Source organism: Triturus cristatus, chromosome 10 (assembly GCF_964204655.1).
Source record: "Triturus cristatus chromosome 10, aTriCri1.1, whole genome shotgun sequence".
Classification (NCBI taxonomy): domain Eukaryota; kingdom Metazoa; phylum Chordata; class Amphibia; order Caudata; family Salamandridae; genus Triturus; species Triturus cristatus.
In genome coordinates this window covers 1,120,358,718-1,120,379,438 of record NC_140593.1, presented here as the reverse complement: position 1 = coordinate 1,120,379,438, position 20,721 = coordinate 1,120,358,718, and the positions used below count along the sequence as shown (strand labels likewise).

General features: G+C 46.1%; 1 protein-coding gene across 1 annotated transcript in view; it reads left to right on the top strand.

Annotated features, from left to right (window-relative positions):
- Positions 1–20,721, top strand: part of CHTF18 (chromosome transmission fidelity factor 18) — a 488,876-nt gene that overhangs the window by 307,780 nt on the left and 160,375 nt on the right. The window contains exon 19 of the mRNA XM_085629346.1: positions 18,806–18,950. Within this exon, the coding sequence (XP_085485472.1) occupies positions 18,806–18,950 (145 nt within the window). The remainder of the gene's footprint in view (positions 1–18,805; positions 18,951–20,721) is intronic.

The window sequence follows — 20,721 nt, the reverse complement described above, 5'->3', positions numbered from 1 at the left end:
GCTGGCTTAACACGCCCTCTAGAGTTTAGCCTAAGACTGCTCGTATCCACGCTACTAGGATAGCTGGTCTATAAGGTTGACTTACAACCAATCATCAATAAGGGTCGTTTGGAATGATACACAGTGATCACTAGAATAGTGAGCACTATATATCAGGCCAACTTCTCACACGTGCTATGTCAGATTCGCTATTGCACACCACGTCACTAACACTTACCACTGACCCTGCGCATCGGTCTCTATCCGTCTATCGTCTAGCGTCAGTGCACCCCGGCATGACAGATACCACGCTCTAGACTTGGAACATCAGGGGCCTTAATGACCACAGCAAGGCCCGTCTTATGCACACCCATCTCATAAGGTACAAGGTGGACATATGCTTCCTTCAGGAAACCCACCTCCTACCTGCCACCTCCTCAAGGCTCCTTTCAAAACACTGGGGCGAAATTCGCACCGCCTTCTATTCTAATTATTCATGCAGAGTGTCCATTCTCCTGCGTAGCGGGCTTCCCTGGCGCACCTCCCAGACCATCGATGACCCGAAGGGTCGATTTGTTATCCTACACGACACACTCCTAGCTCAGCCCTTTATCCTAGCGGCAATATATGGCCCCAACTCTGATAGTCCGGAGTTTTTCACACGAGTTTGGCAGCACATTTCTACCCTGGGACCCGCCACTCTCCTTTGGGGAGGCGACTTTAAAATCGCACCCTCACCTTCGCTTGACCACTCCAGGCCGCACGCACTGCACCCCCGCGCTACCTCACTTTTACAATCCATCTAATCCGACAACTCCCTCCTGGATGCATGGTGGCACGCTCACCCAGATGTACGCGAGGGCACCTGTATGACAGTTTCGTGGGGTTGTTGGTCCCGGTGGGACCTTTGGGTCACTACCCACGATGCCTTCGCATGGGTCGACTCCGTGGAACACATGGCCCGCACCCTCTCCGACCATGCTCCCGTGCGCTTATGCTTCCAAGTCCCGCATACCCCGTGACGCATGTTCACCTGGCGGCTGCCTCCAAACACACTCTGCGACTCGGTCTTCCGCGAGGAGATACAGACGGCTATTGTCAATTATTCCAAACTCGATTCCGGTTTGGTCAATTCCCCCTCTAAACTTTGGGAGGGTTTCAAGGTTGTGATCCAGGGCGAGTGTATTTCCAAGCAATCTGGAGTACTGCGCTCCATCCGGGGTGTCCTAGAGCGTCTGGAGGGGGAGATCAGGACCCTGGATACCCAACAGTCCCAAAACCCCAATCCCGACACCTTGGCGCAGATCCGGGGCAAAATCACTGAATTTCATGACAAAGCCAATTGAGAGATTTCATTCTTGGGCAGGGAGGCGAGCGCCCCTCGCTACGGAGAGGGCGACCGCCCTGGAGAACCCTTGCCAACCTCCTGCGTCAACCGCACGCCGCCTCATATGTCACTGCACTCCAAGATGGGGGCCCGGACAGGACGACCTCCCCCAGTGAGGTGGTTGCCAGGTTCTCCACCTTCTACTCGCAGCTATACGCTGCTGGAGAGGTGCCCTATTGTGAAGTCCTCGATCAATATTTTGAAACCATCGAACTCCTTTGGCTGGGCAATGAGCACCGGGAATACCTAGACGAACCCTTCACTAAAGAAGAGATTACGGCTGTCACTGGGGGTCTCCCCGGGGACAATGCTCCTGGCTCTGACGGCCTACCTGCGTCCTTCTATAAGCAAATTGCGCCCCTCCTAGTTCTGCATTTGGCCGCCATGTACAATGATTCTTTCGAACACAGCCGGATTCCCCCCACTCTCCGCAAGGCTCAGCTCACACTCCTTTTAAAGCCCGACAAATCCCCCGAACTTTGCGACTCCTATCACCCTTTATCCCTCGTTAATACCGATAACAACATTTTCACTAAACTGCTGGCCTCGCGCCTTCTCCCTCTCTTGCCTCTGATAGCTCGCCCAGACCAGTCCGGCTTAATTCCCGAACGCACCACATTACACAACCGTCGGACCATATTTGCCGCTCTCCATCAGATCAACCCCTCCCTACCGGCCGTGGCGGCTCTCTTAGACGCCGCCAAGGCCTTCGATACCCTTGAATGGCCCTTCCTTTTTTATCTCCTCCCACGTCTGGGATTCAGTCCAGTCTTTGTGCGCAAGGTCCAGCTTTTATACACCCTCCCTATCGCCCGCATGGGGATAAACGGTCAGATTACTGAGCCAATCCCTATCGCAAGGGGTGCTAGGCAGGGGTGCCTTCTCTCTCCCATGCTATTCGCCATCGCCATGGAGCCTCTTGCTGCCAGGCTCATACAGCACCACACCCAAAGGGGCATTGGTTTCGCTGGCTGCTCGGGCCCTGGTCGTCTCCATGTACTCTGACATTGTCACACTGTACATCCACAACCCACAGGAAAACCTTGCTCGCATGATCAGGGAGGTTGTGCGGTTAGGGGGTCTGTCTGGCATTCGGGTAAACTGGAGCAAGTCTATTCTTTTTCGTCTCGCGGATGCCACCACACCCTTTGCCCCGGACTATCCCTTCGTCTGGGCGTCGGGTCCCACCAGATATTTGGGCATCTGGCTAAGCAGGGACGTGGACGAGCTGTGGAAGGTCAACTTCGGCCGTGCGATGGACTGGCTCGAAACCAAGATTCAGTTGTGGCAGAAACTTCCCGTATCGTTGGCGGGGCGTATCGCCATCGCCAAAATGGCGGTACTCCTGAAATTTTTATACCTCTTCTTAAACCCCGTCCCTCTCACAGCGCATTTTTTCCACAAATTACGCTCTCTTATCACCCTTGTCTGGACGGCAGCCCCGAATAGCATACAACATCCTCACGCTCCCTCTGTCCCGAGGTGGCATGGGTGCCCCCGATTTCAAGTTATACACGCTAAACGCCCAGGCTAGCTTTCTCCATTTCTGGTTGCACCCCACGCCTTTTCAGCCACACGTCGCGGTGGAGACCGATCTCGCTGCTCCTTGGCCGCTACAGACCGCTCTCTTTGTTCCTCCCAAACCCTGCGCGGTGAGATAGACACAGTGGAAACCCTGCACTGGGCCTGGGATGGTCTCCGGAAGCACTCTGGCACCAGCACACTCTTCACCACTGCCATGCCCCTAGTCAATGACCCAGCATTCCCTCCCTTGCAGACTGCCGGTATGGCTAAGCGTGCTGCGCGTATGGGGCTCACCACTTTGGCAGACCTTTATTCCGACAATACCTTTTTCACCCTCGACGGCGAGGCAGGCCCAATGGACACGCTGCTATACTATCAAATTAGAGCGTCCTGTCGAGAGACTCACCCCACATTCCCTCAGCCCCCACCTGTGCTTGCTGCCCTCGACTTGGTTTATGCCTCCAGCTCCCCGCGCAAAATGGTCACCAGAATTTATGGCCTCACACTCGCTGCATCCCCTGTCAATACTGATCGCGCCCGCACAGCTTGGAGCGAGGACCTGGGCACAGACATCCCACAGGATGTCTGGCTGCATTGCTGCAGCCAGATTAAACGCCTGTCCCCTAACTATCGTTTGCGGCTTATTCATTTCTAATACTTGCACAGATTATACCGGACACCTCCAACACTGCACAGAATGGGTCTCATCGCTAGTGACAGATGCATGCGGTGCTCCGTCCCTGCGGCCGACTTTTCTCACTTGGCCTGGCTGTGCCCAATTGTTTCTGCCTACTGGCAGGACGTGTGCGCTGTCATCACAGAGATCACCTCCACACACATCGCTCCTGACCCTCTGGTGTGCCTCCTCGGCTATGTGAAACAGTTCCCAAACGGTAGTCGGAAGCTTATTGCCATGCTACTGGTTCTTGCTAGGCGCAGGATGTCCATGCACTGGGGACGGAGACCGGCACCCAAAGTCTGGCCTGGCTGGAGGACTCCGCACACTGTCAGACGCTACTGGGAGAACTTTGGGATTTGATGCCGACTACCAGCCAACCACCTGATATCTGGGCCCCTCATCTCCTATCTACAATGCAAAGATGCCCCGTCCAGCCCAACTCGCCCAACAGAACTGCCTTGACTGACGCGGACTCCGCGGCTAATCAGCCACATACGGCATTGCCGTCCCCACGACACTCCGCACTAACTCCCGCACACATTTCGGCCCTGCATAATGATTCATTTCAGCTCAGCGCCTGGTCTCTTCCTGCTATGTAGTGCACTGGGTTGTATCATCATGCCCACGCCCGATGTGTATGTAACGGGTGTGAAAATGTGACTATGCATGTGCCTCACAGATAGATTGTAATGCAACATGTGGTTTAATCTTCAATAAAGGTTTTCAAAAAGCAAAAATATATATATATATATATATATATATATATATATTCACTGAAAAAACCATAGGTTTCACACATGTTATAGTTAGTGGAAATTTTACTGATAAAAAACCAATGAAATTGCCCCGTTATAGTTAGCGCAGGCAACTATAACTCACGCGACCGCAATCCTCTGCTGATGCTAATACTGTATTTAGACACTTATTTGCCCATGTCTTCTTCCATACATTTTTAGCTATACATATATTACAAATATTTTTTTTTCATAAAGACACATATGTCATCAGCAGAGGATTGCGGTCGCGTGAGTTATAGTTGCCTGCGCTAACTATAACGGGGCAATTTCATTGGTTTTTTATCAGTAAAATTTCCACTAACTATAACATGTGTGAAACCTATGGTTTTTTCAGTGAATTTGCAAGGTTTTTTAAATGCTAATTCCTAACTATAACGTGTGTGAAACCTATGGTTTTTTCAGTGAATTAGTACGGTTTTTTAAATGCTAAGTTTTTTTCCCTTATAATAAGCCCTGTACATTTGGTGGCCTACGGCCACCAAAAGCACAGGGGGTGGGGTAAGTGTGGATAGTGTTTTTTTCCATTGTAATAAGCCCAGCACATTTGGTGGCCTTCGGCCACCAAAAGCACAGGGGGTGGGGTAAGTGTGGATAGTGTTTTTTTTATTTTTATTTTTTTACCGTACGCTTACCGTAAGCGTACGGTAAGCGTACCCCGCGAAATTGCCGAAAAAAAAATAAAACCGTTTTTGCACTTGGGGGATGTTTGGGGACTCCCTCCACATGACTATGTGGGAGGGAGTTGTCAAAACAGCCCCTTTACATGTTTTTGGGCTTCCGATTTTAAAAATCTCTCTCAGTGCGAGAGACAAAATGGCGGCCGCCGCTTCCTGGTTTCGGCCGATTCGAATGTTTACTAAGATCTAAGAGCCAATCAGAATCGCGCTCGCGCACGCCACCGTACGCTTACCGTAAGCGTACGGTAAGCGTACCGTAAGCTGGCTCAGATATATATATTGATTTAAAGGCTATTTTCTCAGAATCTACTGAACAGATTTACACCAAACCTACAAAAGGCACTTCCTTGACCTAGGGACTACCTCTCTGCCAAATTTTGAGTAATTCTGTTCAGCCATTCGGGCTGTAGCTCGTTCTAAAGGTCCTATGGAAAAATGCATGGGAAAAACGCGTTTTGGGACCCCCCTTTTATCTCAGCCCCCGCTTGACGAATCCCCCCGAGACTTTCAGGGTAGGAGCGGAGCGTAGCGCCCCACCTATTTTGAGAAATTCGCGAGGATTCGTCGACCGGCGCCAAAGTTATTCAAAATAGAATGTTGAGGTTTTCCTATGGAAACGTGGTCCTAACTATAACTACCTACTGGCTATCGCCAGTAGGTAATATATATATATCTTGTCCACCATTCCAACAGCCTGTTATCTGTTGCAACATAATTGCCTACTGCTTATGGTGCCACTGCACCCTGAGCACACACCAACATTGGTAGGATGACATGGGGCCTGTTGGTATAACTCACCACAAGTCACTGCTTCCTGCAACTCTGGTCTCTAAGATGCGCCAGGTGCACCATTCACCACTGTTGCAGGTTCAATTTCTGTAACATGAATGGCAACCGATGTCGTGCCATTGCATGGGCGCCGCCATGGTGAATATAAACCCATCTCGTAAGTAGAAACCAAATGGTGTTCAGTTCTGGAGACCATCACAGTCACTGCTCTGGTGCCAAGTGCTGTACGTACCACTGAACCTCTCTGCTGCAACCCAATGATGATCAAGCATTTGAGGCCTCCTATGAAGTCCATCTTGAACTTGCATGAGCGCCCACGAGAGAATGGCAGGATTGTGGCATCTGTGAGTCAGGTGGGAAAATGGTTCTTGACACGCTGTTCGCCGCACAAGGCCTGGGCCACCTGCAATGTTGGACACACTGCTCTTTCAGGGTAAAACAGCTAACTATTCCAGACGACTCATTCAGATGTGATAGGCAGAGACCCAAGGGGCTAACTCATAGTCTTTTGCTCCGCCAGGCTCAAACACATGTTTTGGCCCATCGCTTTAGTTTTAAATTGAAAGTTTGGGAACAGCCGCTGACCTAATTATGACAATAAATCTACCTAACGTTAGCGCCTTCAAATGGCACCAAATTATTAGCTATCAATATTCGCTTTGTCTGTGGTCTAACGGATTCAAGTATAATGACATAGAGGCTTGTGTTTGTATGTCACTATGTTTTGGGTTTTTTGACATTTCATTTCACCTTTATTTTGAACTTGCATACCCACATTCTTGCACATTCAAAGGCCTTTGTACTTTGCATGAAGATGTGTGCCTTGTGTGTCAATACTTTGTTTGAAGAGTGAGTCCTGGCACTTTCGGTAGGCTTTGCACAGGGGTAAGGCTTGGGTAGGCAAGGAGCCTTATTGATTGACAGTATTGTTTAAAGCTGCCAGCACTACTCTGCCAGTGTTCTATACCTTCAGTGGAACTGTATGACCATTTATCAAGAGAGATGCTATTCTTTCAATCAAATAGTGTGCCCCTCCTCAGCTTGTTAGTAGTAATCCTAAAAGGAGAGTACTGGAGATTGTCCTCACAGTTGCTTAAAAATTGGCATTTATTGACAGGCACTGCAGAGGTAAGTATTGATTGGTCATTAACTGTAACTCCCCTGTTACACACAAGGATGATCTAGTCCAGGCACTTTTTAGGCCCCTTATGATGCTGCAGACTGACTGATTTTGCCTCAACTGTGCTGACCTCCAGAAATATTTTGTATATTACAGCACAGTGTTGGTATTTTGTTTATGGCGGCATTCTCTTACTATACCAAGAAAAAAGTATTGCGCCTATGGGCCCACCTTTGCTCCTACATTGTTCTACCACTGCTTTCACTCTCCCTTTTTTTTCTTTTTTTAAATTTACCACATCCAAAAGTGTATCTGCCATCTTAGACCGGTAAATCAAAGTTTTAAAAAAGCAGCTGTACCATGTTATGCATACTAATGCATGTGTAGTGACAGTTGCGCACATATGCGTAATCATGCTGGGCTCTATAATGTTCTTTTTATTATATTTTTTATTTACTGCGCCATGGTGGACTTTTTGGAATGGTAAATTGAAGTTTACAGAAATGGCTGCTGCAGTGTCATGATACATAAATGAGTGTTGATGCATGCACATTTGTACATCATCAAGCTGCAATGGGCATTTCAGCTTTTTACTTTTTTGCAAATGCTGTTAGGCATCAGTGCTACATCCATGTTTTTCTTTTTCTCGATGCTGTTCGGCTTCAGCTAAACCAAAAGGTCATCTAGCGACTTTAAAAGATGACAAATGTTGCCAATGTTTGTTTACACTTCCTGTGTGAAACCACTTTGTAATTTAATGTATTTGCAATTGTAATTAGTTTTACCTTTATCATTTATGGTTACATTAATATATTTTTTTGTGTAATTTTAAAATTAGTGTTTTTTACCTTTGTGACTATAGATTTTGTTGCTAAAGCAAATGGCATTAAAAAGGATTAATTTCCCCTTCCATGGGGGCAAATGTAATCCCTCAGCCTTTAGGCACATAAAGATCCTACTGATTTATTATTCTATCTTACCCTTTTGAATTTTGCTAAATTGAAGTTGGCATGGTCGCCAGAGATATATACCAGAGGCTTGGGGAAAAAAAGGTTCTTCTGTGACTTGAAGCCGCGGTCCATTCACAAGGGCTTTGATCACGCCATATTTGTATTCGCCGGCGTGCACCTCTCACATCCGGACTCACAACTGCGAATCAAGCGGGAAATTGCAATTAAACCATCTCATTTATTCTTCTGCCAGTAATAAGGGCCTTCTGCATTCGTGAGTAGCCGTCGTCCCTGCCCTTCAGAAAGGAAGCAATCATTTTCTTTTTGAAAATCATCCCATGTACTTGATTTGCATCTCAACGAGCGTCGTAAATTACGCGAGGCGCTGCTGCTGCGTGGGGTCAAGAGGTCAAACTTGTTACATGCTGTAGAGCGCCTTGGTTGGCAGCAGCTAATTTTAAGGCTACATTTTATAATTGCTGAGCGAGGAACTCATTTCAAACTGTACTGGAATAATAAAGAGGCAACATTATATGCTAAAATAACTCCTGAAAGTGTAAATCACCTTGGAGGATGTTAACTGTTGGCAGGGCTGTAAGTGGGATGAAAGAACTGGGGGTGTCTCTCATAGGGACGTGGCCGGCGTGGCTTATAACACTTTAGCTAAAAATCTGTGCTTAGCATAGTGTGCTGCCCCACTGGTATTTTGCTGCTTCTGTCCATTCATCCAGATATATAACACAACAAGTAACACTACACCTACAACAAGCCAGGACTGTTGGCTTCGTCAATGGTTGTAAGTTGCATAATATAAATAAGCAACAACTATCACTTCGTTGTATATAATAATATTGAAAATGCTGCTCGACCTTCAAGCTAAGACACGTCCTGTGATTCAAAACATGAATATGTCCTTGTGTAATGTAACTGGTGCTCATGTAAAGTGCTATATAAAACTGAAAAACGAGTCTCTTTGAAGTTACATCAAAGGCAGTGACTTGTACTAGTGCAGGTTTTAATTTTCACCCTGAGGGTAAAAATGGAGAGCCCGATAGGGACCCATCTCAGCACCTGCTTTTTAAAACTGCTGGTGCTGAGCCTACTTAAAGCCCTGACTGCTGGCCATCTCAGGTTTAGATATTCTTTACTAGAGACTACAGTTCTCAGCCAAAAAGTGACACAATTACCACAACATCAAAATAATATAGAACACCTCAGCACAAGGGTCGCTGGCTCCTACGGTAATATCCTTCATTTCTTTTGGAAGTTACAGTAGTAACAAAAACATACCAGTGGGGAGCGGACAAGTACAGCTTGAAGAGGACTGCAACTGTGCACTAACTCTAAACTCCCAACAACCCCCTTGCCAGGAGCACTTCTCCAAGAGCCATAAAAAAAACCTAGCCCATTCCCCACTGTGGTAGTGTGTGCGTTGTCCAGCCTCAACGCAGGACTGCCTCCCAGTTCTTCGTAAGCCTCTGCCTCCCGCTCTTGTGGGAATGCCTCAGCTGTACCCGTCTATGAGAATACAGAAGTCTAGCCCAGGTAACTCGCTGTCTGATATCTTGGGAACGCTACGGAAATCTCAGTGCTCTGCGTTAAGACCCCCTTCGAAATGTCCATAAGCGCTTGTATTCTTATGAAGATGATCGGAGACAAATTAAGAAAAGTAGACGATCATCAAAAGGCAATCTTGCTTTGTATTAGTGCTTTTATTATAGTTTCCAGACTTTTCTGAGAGGCCAGAATCGCCATTGCTGTACACCCAGCATTCGCTTACTCCCAACTGGGCTTGTAGGCTCTTTCTACCGTCTGTTTTAGTCTGTATTCAAACTCCCTGATCAGCTTCCTCAAAGCTTTCTCCAGCATCAACGAGCTTTCCTCTACTGTGGGTGGGAGGCCCAAAGCTCTGGTCTTCCCCTTCCCGCATAGGTTATTCAGCCTTACATGTCACTGTTCCAAACAAACCTTTCCCACACTGGCATACTCTTTGAAATCCGCCATCTCTTGCAAAGCCCTCTATGTGAGTCACCCCTAAGACGTTGCTGACAACTGTTATGCCTGGACAATATGTCTGGCCAATTTGTCTCATTTTCCCTCCATAGTGCCAGCTTCCATAGTTTTAGATATATGCTAAGACTTCTCATAAAATGTATTAATCAATTTGAGGAGATTCTGCTCTACCTTCCAAAAGGACGTTCTCATCCACAAACACCGCACAGTGATATTTGCAGTCTTTAGTCTTCATAGCAGAAGATATCTTCTGTCTTCTACCTCTCTTCTGACATGATTTCGCTTGTTGCCCAGCCTGGCAAGACAATGGCCTCAGTTCTATGTGTTAGATGCTTTCCGCCACTGTAATACAACTTGGAAGAAGGAAAGCAGAAACACCTGATCCTAATTTGACTCTCAGGCAGATGTAGGTCCTTCCTCAGCAACAGGGTAAAGTCCTCCACTCAAAACTAAGCAATCTACACCTTCATGCATGGACTGAGCGGCGGCAATTGACTGTGTTTGATTTGCCACCTGAAGTGGTGGATAGCATCCTCGCCATCAGATGCTCAATCACAAAATCCATTTGTTCTGGGTGCCCAGAAACCGCGCCCCACAGGCAGACCTGTCAGCTGTCCGTTTGTTTGCTTTGTCTTTGATCTTGCAAGGTCTTGTAGTAGGCACTTTGCTGGCCCTTTCAATCTTTCTGTGTTTGCTGGATCAACCGTTCTTGTTCAAATCACCTGTTGTGATGAGATTAATTAAAGGTTTGACACACATTCCCTCCCAAATCATTTCTGATGCCACAGTGCAACCATAACTTGGTCTTGACATTTTTCTTGTGTACGCCCTTTGAGCCTTTGCACAGCTGCTCGCTGCGTCTCTTGACCTTGAAGACTCTCTTCCTCATTGTAGTTACATCTGCTTGTCTCATGAGTGAACTTCAGGCACTGCTGGTGGAACGACACTACACCACATTTTCTGGACTAACTGGTGCTCTGGACTCAAGCAGCCATTTTACCATAGATTGTGACTCCCTTCCACATTAGGCAATCTATCACTCTGTCAGCAATCTTTGCTCTACCCAATACCGCGAAAGAGAAGGCTCCATCGATTGGACCCCAATAGACTGCTTAGCTTTTACATTGATCGTAACAAGGATCATTGAGTGAAGCAAAGAGAGGGAAGGCAGAGCAGAAGAGGCCCAGCTGAGGTGGATAGTCCTCTGTATAGAGATCTGCTACACACTGGCCAAGCAGCAGTCAACGAAGGTCTGAGAGCCCAGCCAAGCAGGGCTAAGACAGCTACTACTGTTGTGCCTGTCCTTGAGATCTGCCAGACTACGACACAGATGTTGGGTCATACATTCACAGAAAACTGCTGCAGGTCTTGTAGGAAGGACATTTCACCTCCTCAGTTCTGTAAGACTACTGGGGATACATCCAGTTCACAGGCCCTCCACCTTGGGAAAGTACTACTTTGGTATCTATTCTAAGGTGAGGAATCTGCGGTGAGAAGTATCCATCCAAAAAACAAGTTATGTACCCTAGGTAACTCTTTTTCTGGTAGATACTCTAGCTGCAGATAGCTCACAGCCCTCCCACCCCATTGTTCTATGGAGCGTTTTCTTTTTAACATCTAAAAAGGTCCAAAGTTAGTACTCCGCATAATGTAACCAACAACTGTTCATGCTCCACGTTTGAGAATGTGGAAAGGGAAAAGACAGGAAACTGATGTCAGTGTGCCGATTTATATGCAGCTCCACTTCATCACTTCTGGGGAGGTATGGAGCCAGTGTGTAGCCATGCATGCCACCTACCAGCGCCAAGAAGTCCTACAAAATTATCTGGATGCAGTCTGGTATCTGGTGGATAGTTTGTTGTGACGAATCTGCAGTTAGATAGTTAGATCCAATAACTTGATCACTTAACACACTGTCATTGTGAGCTTTTAGGTCACATTACCTCAGTTACTTGATAGTGCACAGTGAGCACCTCAGAGCATTAAAGTGTGTGTACCAACACTCTGGTCCTCTCTGAGCAGTGTAAGTCTTTGACTCTTGAGTCTGCTGAGCAAAAAATATAAACTATATAAGTATGCAGTTCATGGTCCAGACAGTCATTTGTTACCAGACAGTGACTTGTGGGATGCACATCCTCCTCTTTTATTGTTAGGTTTTCTTTTTATTCTCATCTCTGCTCCCATTTCTGTTGTTTCCTGTGACAGCGAAAAAGATGTTGAAAGGTAGAGATTATTAGCGCTCTAGTCTAATATGCTTTTTAAAGTTTCTTTCCAATATTGTGACCACTGAAATAATTGTAAATCTAGCCTAAGTATACTTATCCAATGTAGGAAGGTGGATATCTGACTATGGTTACCCCCAACTTTTTGCCTAGTGTCTAGCTGGTTTTTCGACTTAGTTGGCCTGAGATCCTGCCATTCAGGGTCTCAGGCTGTCTGCTCTCTCTTTAAAATGGACTCCATTTACCCTAGGTACATTCCCAATTGGTAAGGATCACCTTATTGGACCCTGTACAGTGTACCCTAGGTACCCAGGGCATAGGTGTACCCTAGGCCTCCCAGGGGCTGCAGCATGTATTATGCCACCCCTGGTCTGGCCTTCCAATCAGACACAACTGGCTGATCCCTCAGCTGGGGCAAGGTCGTGTAATCACCCCTTGCTTAGATATAGTATGCCTATATCTACCCTTATATATAGACACATGTGTACCTATCAGTCACTCCTATGGCAGGCCTTAACAATCCTGGAGGCAGAGTGCTTGGTAACATGCGAGATGGTGCTCTAGCATGAGCTGAGCCTGTCTGCAGCTTTCGGAACCATGTCCTTATAGCTGTTCTATGATATAGCCTACCATATACTCTTAAAGTGCCTTATAATCTTAAACGGTTATGGTAACTAGGGTTTGGCTTTATCAAAACATGTCGTGTAAGGTGTCTAACACTTTGGAATAATACCCCCATACCATTTCTGGTGATGAGGATATTATTCCTCCCTTCTAGAGGGAGAGACATGTTAAAATCCTACTTTGCTGTTTAACTCTAACCAAAGCCTCAGCATCACAAAATGGATGCTGCTGCCACAGACACAAGTCTGACCTCCTGCTGCTGGGAGTGATCCCGGCAAGGGAGGCTTGGACAATAGGTTTCCTGCTTGGGGAGGTGCTAGCACCTCCCCAGACAGACTTTAGTGTATTGGGGCAGGGAGGGCTGAAAGGAATGAGACATGCCTGGGGCACACAAGGTGTCCCATGTATAGTCCAGTTCAAACCGGTGCTGGGGCACACCAGCCCCTGTCCTGGCGCGAAACTGGACAAAGGGAAGGGGGTGTAACCACCCCCCTCCCAGGTCCCACCCATAAGGCGTGACCTAGCAGGTAACCCATCCCCCCAGATTAGTATAAGAGTGGTAGCTGGGCCCCAGCAGATTAGATTATCCTGAACCTGCAACTTGAACAGAAACTCTGGACCTTCGACATTCGACGAAAGAAGAAGACTGAAGAATCTCCCTTGTGGCCAAGGAGTGGCTACCCTGTGCAAACAGGCACCATCAAGAGACTACCCTTTGCTTTGCTAAAGTTCTACGAGGGACCGACTGCAGAGCCCGACCAGAGCCTTGACTTCCAGACTTCTCCGACCCTGATCCACATCCACAGCCGAGCTGAGATCCGTGGAGGCGACGAGAGACATGGGACCGGCTACCTGGGAAAAGTGGCTAGTATCTTCAAGCGCAGCTTCTGAGGCACCCTCGAAGTTGTGCACCGGGGATTGAGAAGCCCCAACCCCAAGCACCATCTGCACCGAAGATCAGCCCCCCACACTCCACGAGTCCTGCGTGGGGCCCTTCTGCATTTTCCTGCTTGCCGCGTCTGTCCGGTTGCTTGCCCGCTGGCTAGTGGCCTTTGTGACGACGCATCCTGAAATCTTCATCGCTGGTTTGGCTCCTCCAGACTGGCTCCCGCTTCTTTGCAAAAGAGAAGCACCCCAGACCTTCCTGGTCTGCACCAGAAACAAGTCCTCCGTTATTCGTGGGTTCCGCTTGCCAAGGCTTGGTGAGTCCTAGTCCAACTTCGACGCCGCCGACGGCAAGAGCCTTCGTGGGACAGCTCGCCTCCTGGTCGTCCTCGACGTTCGCTGGTCCTCGTGGCTGCAGCGACAAGCTTCACCTTCACCTGCAATCTTCACGACATCGCCTGGTTCCTTCCTGGTTCCACGTGGTCACTGGCTAGTGACCATGACTCTGTCCCTTCTGCTTGCAGGTCTCCTCTCTTCTTGATCCCAGCCTTGGGATCCACCGGACACTCTTCACTGACTGCCTGTCAGCATCTTTCCTTCAGGCATCCATAGAAGTCCACGACGAAAACCGACGCAAGTTCACACCTATGCACCCGCAGCCCGTGGGCTAGGTAACTTGGGTACTTCGGTGCTCACAAGGGTAGTGACTATCCTAGGGTCTAGTTTCCGAGTCTCGACTCTCTAGCTGCTTCAGAAGTGTCCTTAAACTGTTAATTTCTAACAAGTACTATTTCTATCGACTTTTACGCATTACGCGTGAGTGTTTCCTCTCTGCACCTGAATCCCGTGGGCCTCCCACTTCCTAACTAACGCTAGTGTAGTGTAGCCCCAGCGATTCCCTAGGCCTATCCTATTTCCGTGACAGTGGTCCTTATACCACTTACTTAGTATATGGTTTGCGTGGCCCCTAGGGCCTAACTGTATTACTTACCTGTGTGACTTAATGTATGCTTAAATAAGACTGTGTTGTACTTACCTCTAATCTCATAAAGAGTGCTGAGGGTTTGACTAGAATAAATACACTTTATTTTATATATATATCTGTTGTGGTGTTCTTCCATTTGGTATTCAAGGGATTATATATGGTATCACAGCTGGCTTCACATGCCATTCAGAGTTTAGCCTAAGACTGCCCTTGTCCATGCTACCACTAGGATAGCTGGTCTAGAAGGTTGACTTTACAACCAATCACCATAAGGGTATTTGGACTGATATAAGGTGTACACTAGAACTAGTGACATCATACATCAGGCCAACTTCTCACATCCAAGAATTTCTTTTTTGTACGAAGATGAGTTTTACATACAAACAAAAGATATGGCAATCGACTTTTATTTTGACTCAGAGATTGCTAGTTTCTTTTTATCCAGCAGAAATGTGTCTTATCTGGTAGTCATTTCAGAAATTAAGTAGGGCTATTTAAAACCCTTACATTGATGACTTGGTTAGCATTGGAAGCAAGTCAGATGAGGAAACTATGCAGTTTCTGCAAATGAATTACCAAGCAAACGAATGACATAACATTTTCTGCGACAAGCAGTACATTTCCTAGACCTGTTGTTGAGACACATGGTAGCCTCATTAATACGTCACATTACAAAAACATGCAGAAAGAAATACTCTAGAGTCCTCGTCGTCTTTCCATAAGACCATTTGTTGTGCATATGGAGAAACTGCAAGAAGAAAGACTACCGCTTTATAAATGCCGAGCTTGTGAAAACAACTACGCAAAAGAGACTACCCAAAGAAGAAAACTGTTCAGTAGAGCAAAGCAAAACTCCTGGCACAACCCACGAAATTCCAGACAAACTAAAACTTGAAAAGAAACACCACTGGTTGTTGTCGTTAACCATTAAACAGAAATTTGCATATTTTGATTACTATAGGGGTTCCTCTACAATTTTTACATTCTAAAATAAGACTTCATCAGAGCCTACAAAGTGAAACAAAAAAACGGTAGCAAATGTTAGTACAGCCCCTAATCCCCTATAAATGCATGGAAACATTGCTGTGGAATCTACTCCCAAGCTATCAAAGGTACAGAATTATTTTACAAGGGAACAGAAATCCCCAACGTAGAATTTTCTAATTGTCTACGCAGAGTGTGTGGCCTCTGGTACGCATTAAAAACTAACCAAGAAATAAGGGAACAGACTGCAAAATGAATCTAAAACCCACTGCAAATGCACACATGATCAATCATTGTACGTCAAGAACCAATCATGAAAGTGATCTCAGATGAGCAGTCTTTTCAGCTACTAAGTAAGATGTTAGAGAATGTGACTTGGAGCAGCGTCTTCTCCACACACCTGGTACCTAAACTGAAGACCTGCAACTATCACCTTATGAAGGGACAGATTTCTAAACATCACATGAGATTCGGGCGCTAAATGGTCTGACTATTTTAAAAACCTTATAACATACAACTCCTTCATGCACTAAGCAGGTCTACGTAGTAACAGAGCCAGCGGCAGTCCGCATTGATCCTTGTGGCTTAAATCATAGCCTGAGAGATGCACAAGAACTTAACTCCAATGAGAGCAGATACAGAAGCGCCCAGTAGGAGAAACCAAGTCCAGATCTCCAGCTCCTGGTAAGTTCTACAGTCCATAGCAGGTCTGAAAACTCTTCTGATAGACACTTGCTATGACTTTTGGAAGTAAAAGTAGATTGTCTTCTCCTTCCAGAAATGATTACCAGACCAACTTAGAGCACCTTGTTGCTAAACATCTTTATCAAACAAAACAATAGATTTCCTGTCCTTACTCTGCAGCCTCTCAATGTGGGTGGTAAATAAGCAGTGCTAGTAGGTAGGGCCGCCATGTTTAACATGTTTTATCAGGAATGCGTCAAAGTGCACATAAGGCCTCATTTAACTGACAAACACCAAAGAAAACATTGGTAACACTGCATAATTACTCTTTCCCCTATATAAATGATGTCCCCAGGCCTTACTCAAAACTATCCACCTTCTATACACCGACAGTCGCTGAACATCTCAGAATTGAGCGACAATTATGAAGCGATATGTCTTTTCTAAAACAGAACCCATAAAGAACATATAAATAGATCAGCAGTGCATCCCAGTATTCCTCACCCATTTTTCCAGATGAAGTGTTAAGAATCAAAACGTCCTGAGAAAGACTGCATGAGTACTGTTTCCTGTCCACAAGGGATCAAAAAGCACTGCAGACAAGATTCCTTGGAGTTCCTGGAACAAAAGTAGAGGCTTTATTTGTACCCCATTTGCTGAGTCGAGTGACGTTGCTGACGACGTGACACCATAGGCTGGCTGTCGCAGGGGTGGATGACATTATAAGTGTTTTTCCTTTGACCCAATGTATAATTTGGTTTCATTTATGTTTTCTGTTGTTCTCCGGTATTTTATTTTGTATTGTAACTGCACTAGTACTGTGTTTAATTTGCTTTATTTAAATTTTAATAAACCGAGTTATAAAAAAAAAAAAAAAGATTCCTTGGAGTCATTCTTACCCTTGAAAGCGAGCGAAAGAAATCACGCAATACACATGAGAACTTTCTAGCCTTCTCCGTCCCCTTTTTCCCTGGTGAGATGTATCAATCCAGTAGGCAGGCCTCCTGAGATGGTATTTGAATGTGCAGTGATTGGGTGTCCCCATGTCATTCTTCTTTCATTCTATGCCCCATAAATAATTGGTAAATGTTCGCGCTCTCGCGTTCTGTAAATGCTCTTCTGCAGCACTTGTGCTCATTGGTTTCTGGAGGATGGATCATGGCACTTCTACCTGTGAAATCCACGAATGCCTGAGCCGGTAACAGAATGAAACAAAGGGTTTTTTCTTATTTACACAACAAACGGAGGATTTCAGGATGTTACTTCCTATCCCTCTGGTAATCAAATGATTCTTCTGGTTGTATAATCATGCAACTTTTTTCCTCTTCTTCCCTCATAAGTGTCCCATTGAAGCACTTGTAGGGCCAGAAGAATCAGCGGTAAAGCCATCTCCCTGCAGCGCCATCATTTTCCCTCTCCCATAGTTCCCCCCCTGATTAAAGGTCCTAATTGGACCCCTGTCCCCATCTATCTTCTCTAGCCTAAGGAAAATAGAAGCCAGCAGTCTGGACATTTCTCCATCCTGTCCCCGCCTTTTATACGTCACCAAAGGCATTGGAGAGACCAGCCGCCCTTACTGACAGATTTCTTCTTCTTATGATTAGGAGGACGATTTCGAGACTTGGTCAAAAAAATCTGATTTAAAGGGCTTAGCTCTTGGATGTGCACTCTTTTGTTTGGACCTTCCACCTTCTGCATGGGTGCCTTTGTTTCCTGTCTCCTTGGATTAAACTTTTTTCAGGTAATGTGAGTTTCCTTGAGGCTCTCCGATTTTGTTCTCGGGGTTCTTATTCCCCATCATCTCTAGAGTCTATCAGAAACTGGCTCACTCCGCCTCTGTAACGTGCCACTGTCCGAAAGAAGGGTGAGAAACCTAGCTAGTCTACCAGACCAATTGATTTTAGTACTACATAGCTTTATGTATCCATAATACCTTGTCTGGGAGCCAAAAGGCACCGGTAACTTCATGTTAAAAAGAGAACAATTCCTTAGATCTTGTCTTCAGGCTTAGTTACTGTAATTTTTGTGCTTCTTTCTGGTACTGTTTATTTTTTAATTTATGTAGAATGTATTTTTCTCTTTTTTTTTTTACAAGGAAATATGTGGAAATGGTGTTCATCGTAAATGGTCATAAAATAATGTCTCCATCCATTTGGGCATGAAGCTCTCTTTCTGATCTGGCTTTGCTTCTAAAACATGACGGGTGGCCCCTGTGAAGCAAGAGATGCCTTCATATACGTTTATTGGGTGTTAGGAATGTTAAATGTTTACCATTTAAGACGCAAACTCTGCTTTACATGAAAATCATTTAAATGTAAAATCTGGAAAAATAATGAAAGAGAATGTTAACCGCAATAATGGAAAATAAATATACTAGAGATGAGGCTCATTTTAAGACTGGTTCTTCAAAGCGCAAATAGCTAATGTTTGTTGGTGTTGCCCACTGGATAAAAGCAGTTCACTACCACTCATTCCTGTTCACACTGTCTCTGTTTGCAACTTTTAGAAATGTGGAGGACATTTGCCGGTTTCCTGACCTTCCTGCGCGGAAGCAGCTGACTTACCAAACAAAGCAGCTTATTGCACGAGAGATAGAACTGGAAAAAATGAGACGGACAGAAGCTCATCAGGCGGCTCGGAATACAAACCAGGTGAGGCCACAGTGGTCATTGAGACAGTATAACAAGGTGATGTGTAGTGTAACCTGCTCCAATGGAATCCAGCTGACCCGTCATCTGCGGATTGCATCCCGCCAGCTGCAATAATCAGATTATTTTCCCAAAGATGCTTCATTTCCTGCCTTAATAAAACCATCCAACTGGAAAAAGGTTATGGCAAGAGGACACAGTACACCAGGTATTTAAACAAAGCTGCCAGTGTGTCAAGGAAAATGTGCTGCATTTGTATTGAAGGAATCCCTTAACAAATGTCGCATGAGGACCAAGAATGCAGTCTAGCTGACATTTTTGAGTTAAGAAATTCTGAAAATGTAAGGGAGGACTAAATCCGTAACCTCATAACCATAATCATTAACATACCCTTTCCCTTGAACCTCATTACACTCACCTTTCTACCGTGGACCCCGCTGACATGACAAAATAGTGATGCTGTTTGACAAGCTCCAAGCCTTCACCAACCTACCCATTGTCAAAGAGATTTTTCCCAGTGCATGTCTCTGGCATTAGAGCATCCAAGAACGTGTCTCTTCCATATGCCGTATCCCCAAAACATCTGAAACCTTCAGTTGTCAACACCATCCTGAAGAGACTTGGCACTATTGAGGCACTACTGGTCAATTTTCCAATTTGAAATTAATCAGTCGTCCGCTCTCTACTTGTCTCATTAAATTCAGTCATGCAAGAATCCAGTCTTAGAGAAATTTAGATAATTGATGAGGTAAGAGCAGGGGTTATTTGTCTCGCTTGCCCGTCTTAGTTCGATGGGTAATATAATGGGTGCCAGATGTCCAAAATGGGAAACCCCTAGCCCATTAATATAGAACACTATTGTTTAGGAGGAGGACAGAGCTGGTTACTGAGTTGTGGATCCTTTCCCTAATGATTAACGTATGGGAGAGGTCAAAGAGTCATATTGTAGCCTTTGCAGTTTCCTTAGGATTCTTTGTTGTGAGTGAACTGGGTTATTCTGGTGATCCAGAACAACAGAACGCAAAAGCAGCCAATACGCGTTTTGCCCCCTGATGGCGCTCAGGCCTAGGGCTTTTTCAAGGCATAGAAGGTGTAATCCATTAGGGCGCACACATACATAATTGTGGAGAGTTTCAACATGTAAAACAACGAGGTGTGCTGTCCCTGGTAATGGGGAAAGCGATAATGTGGTCCTGGGCTGGGGTATGAAGAGTATATTGGCAAGGTTGATCGTTCGTAGGTCTCTGCGGTCTTAGCATCATAATATTTAAGTACACCATGTACTTGAACATTGTGATGCATGCACTGCACACTGATTAGTAACGTGTGTTCCTGGATGAAAAGAAACTCACTTGAAGCTGGGCTGATCACCTGCTCCGTGCAGCTTAGTCTGCCTGCTTGGCCAGTCGCTCCCCAGCACCACCGCTGCACCATCAGAGACCACAACAGCAATAGAGCGCAAACAGAATCTCCTCGCTGTTCAGACTCTGCAGTGTGCCTCTCTGCACTGGTTTACCGTCACATGCTGAGTTAGGGCCGCAGAGAATTCTGGGATTGTGGCACCGCTCTATAGGTACTCAGAGTGACTAGGCAGGTGCAGACTTCTGGTATGGAGGAGAAGCATGTTGGGCCTGAATGGGTGCGCAAGGCAGCAGACATGAAGTCTGGGAAGGAATCCCAGAATACCCATGCCAACCTGTGCTCACCGCACCCTGTCAGCTGCTTCCCCTGCATGTATCACAGTGCAGGGTACCTACTCCCCCAACTATGAAGT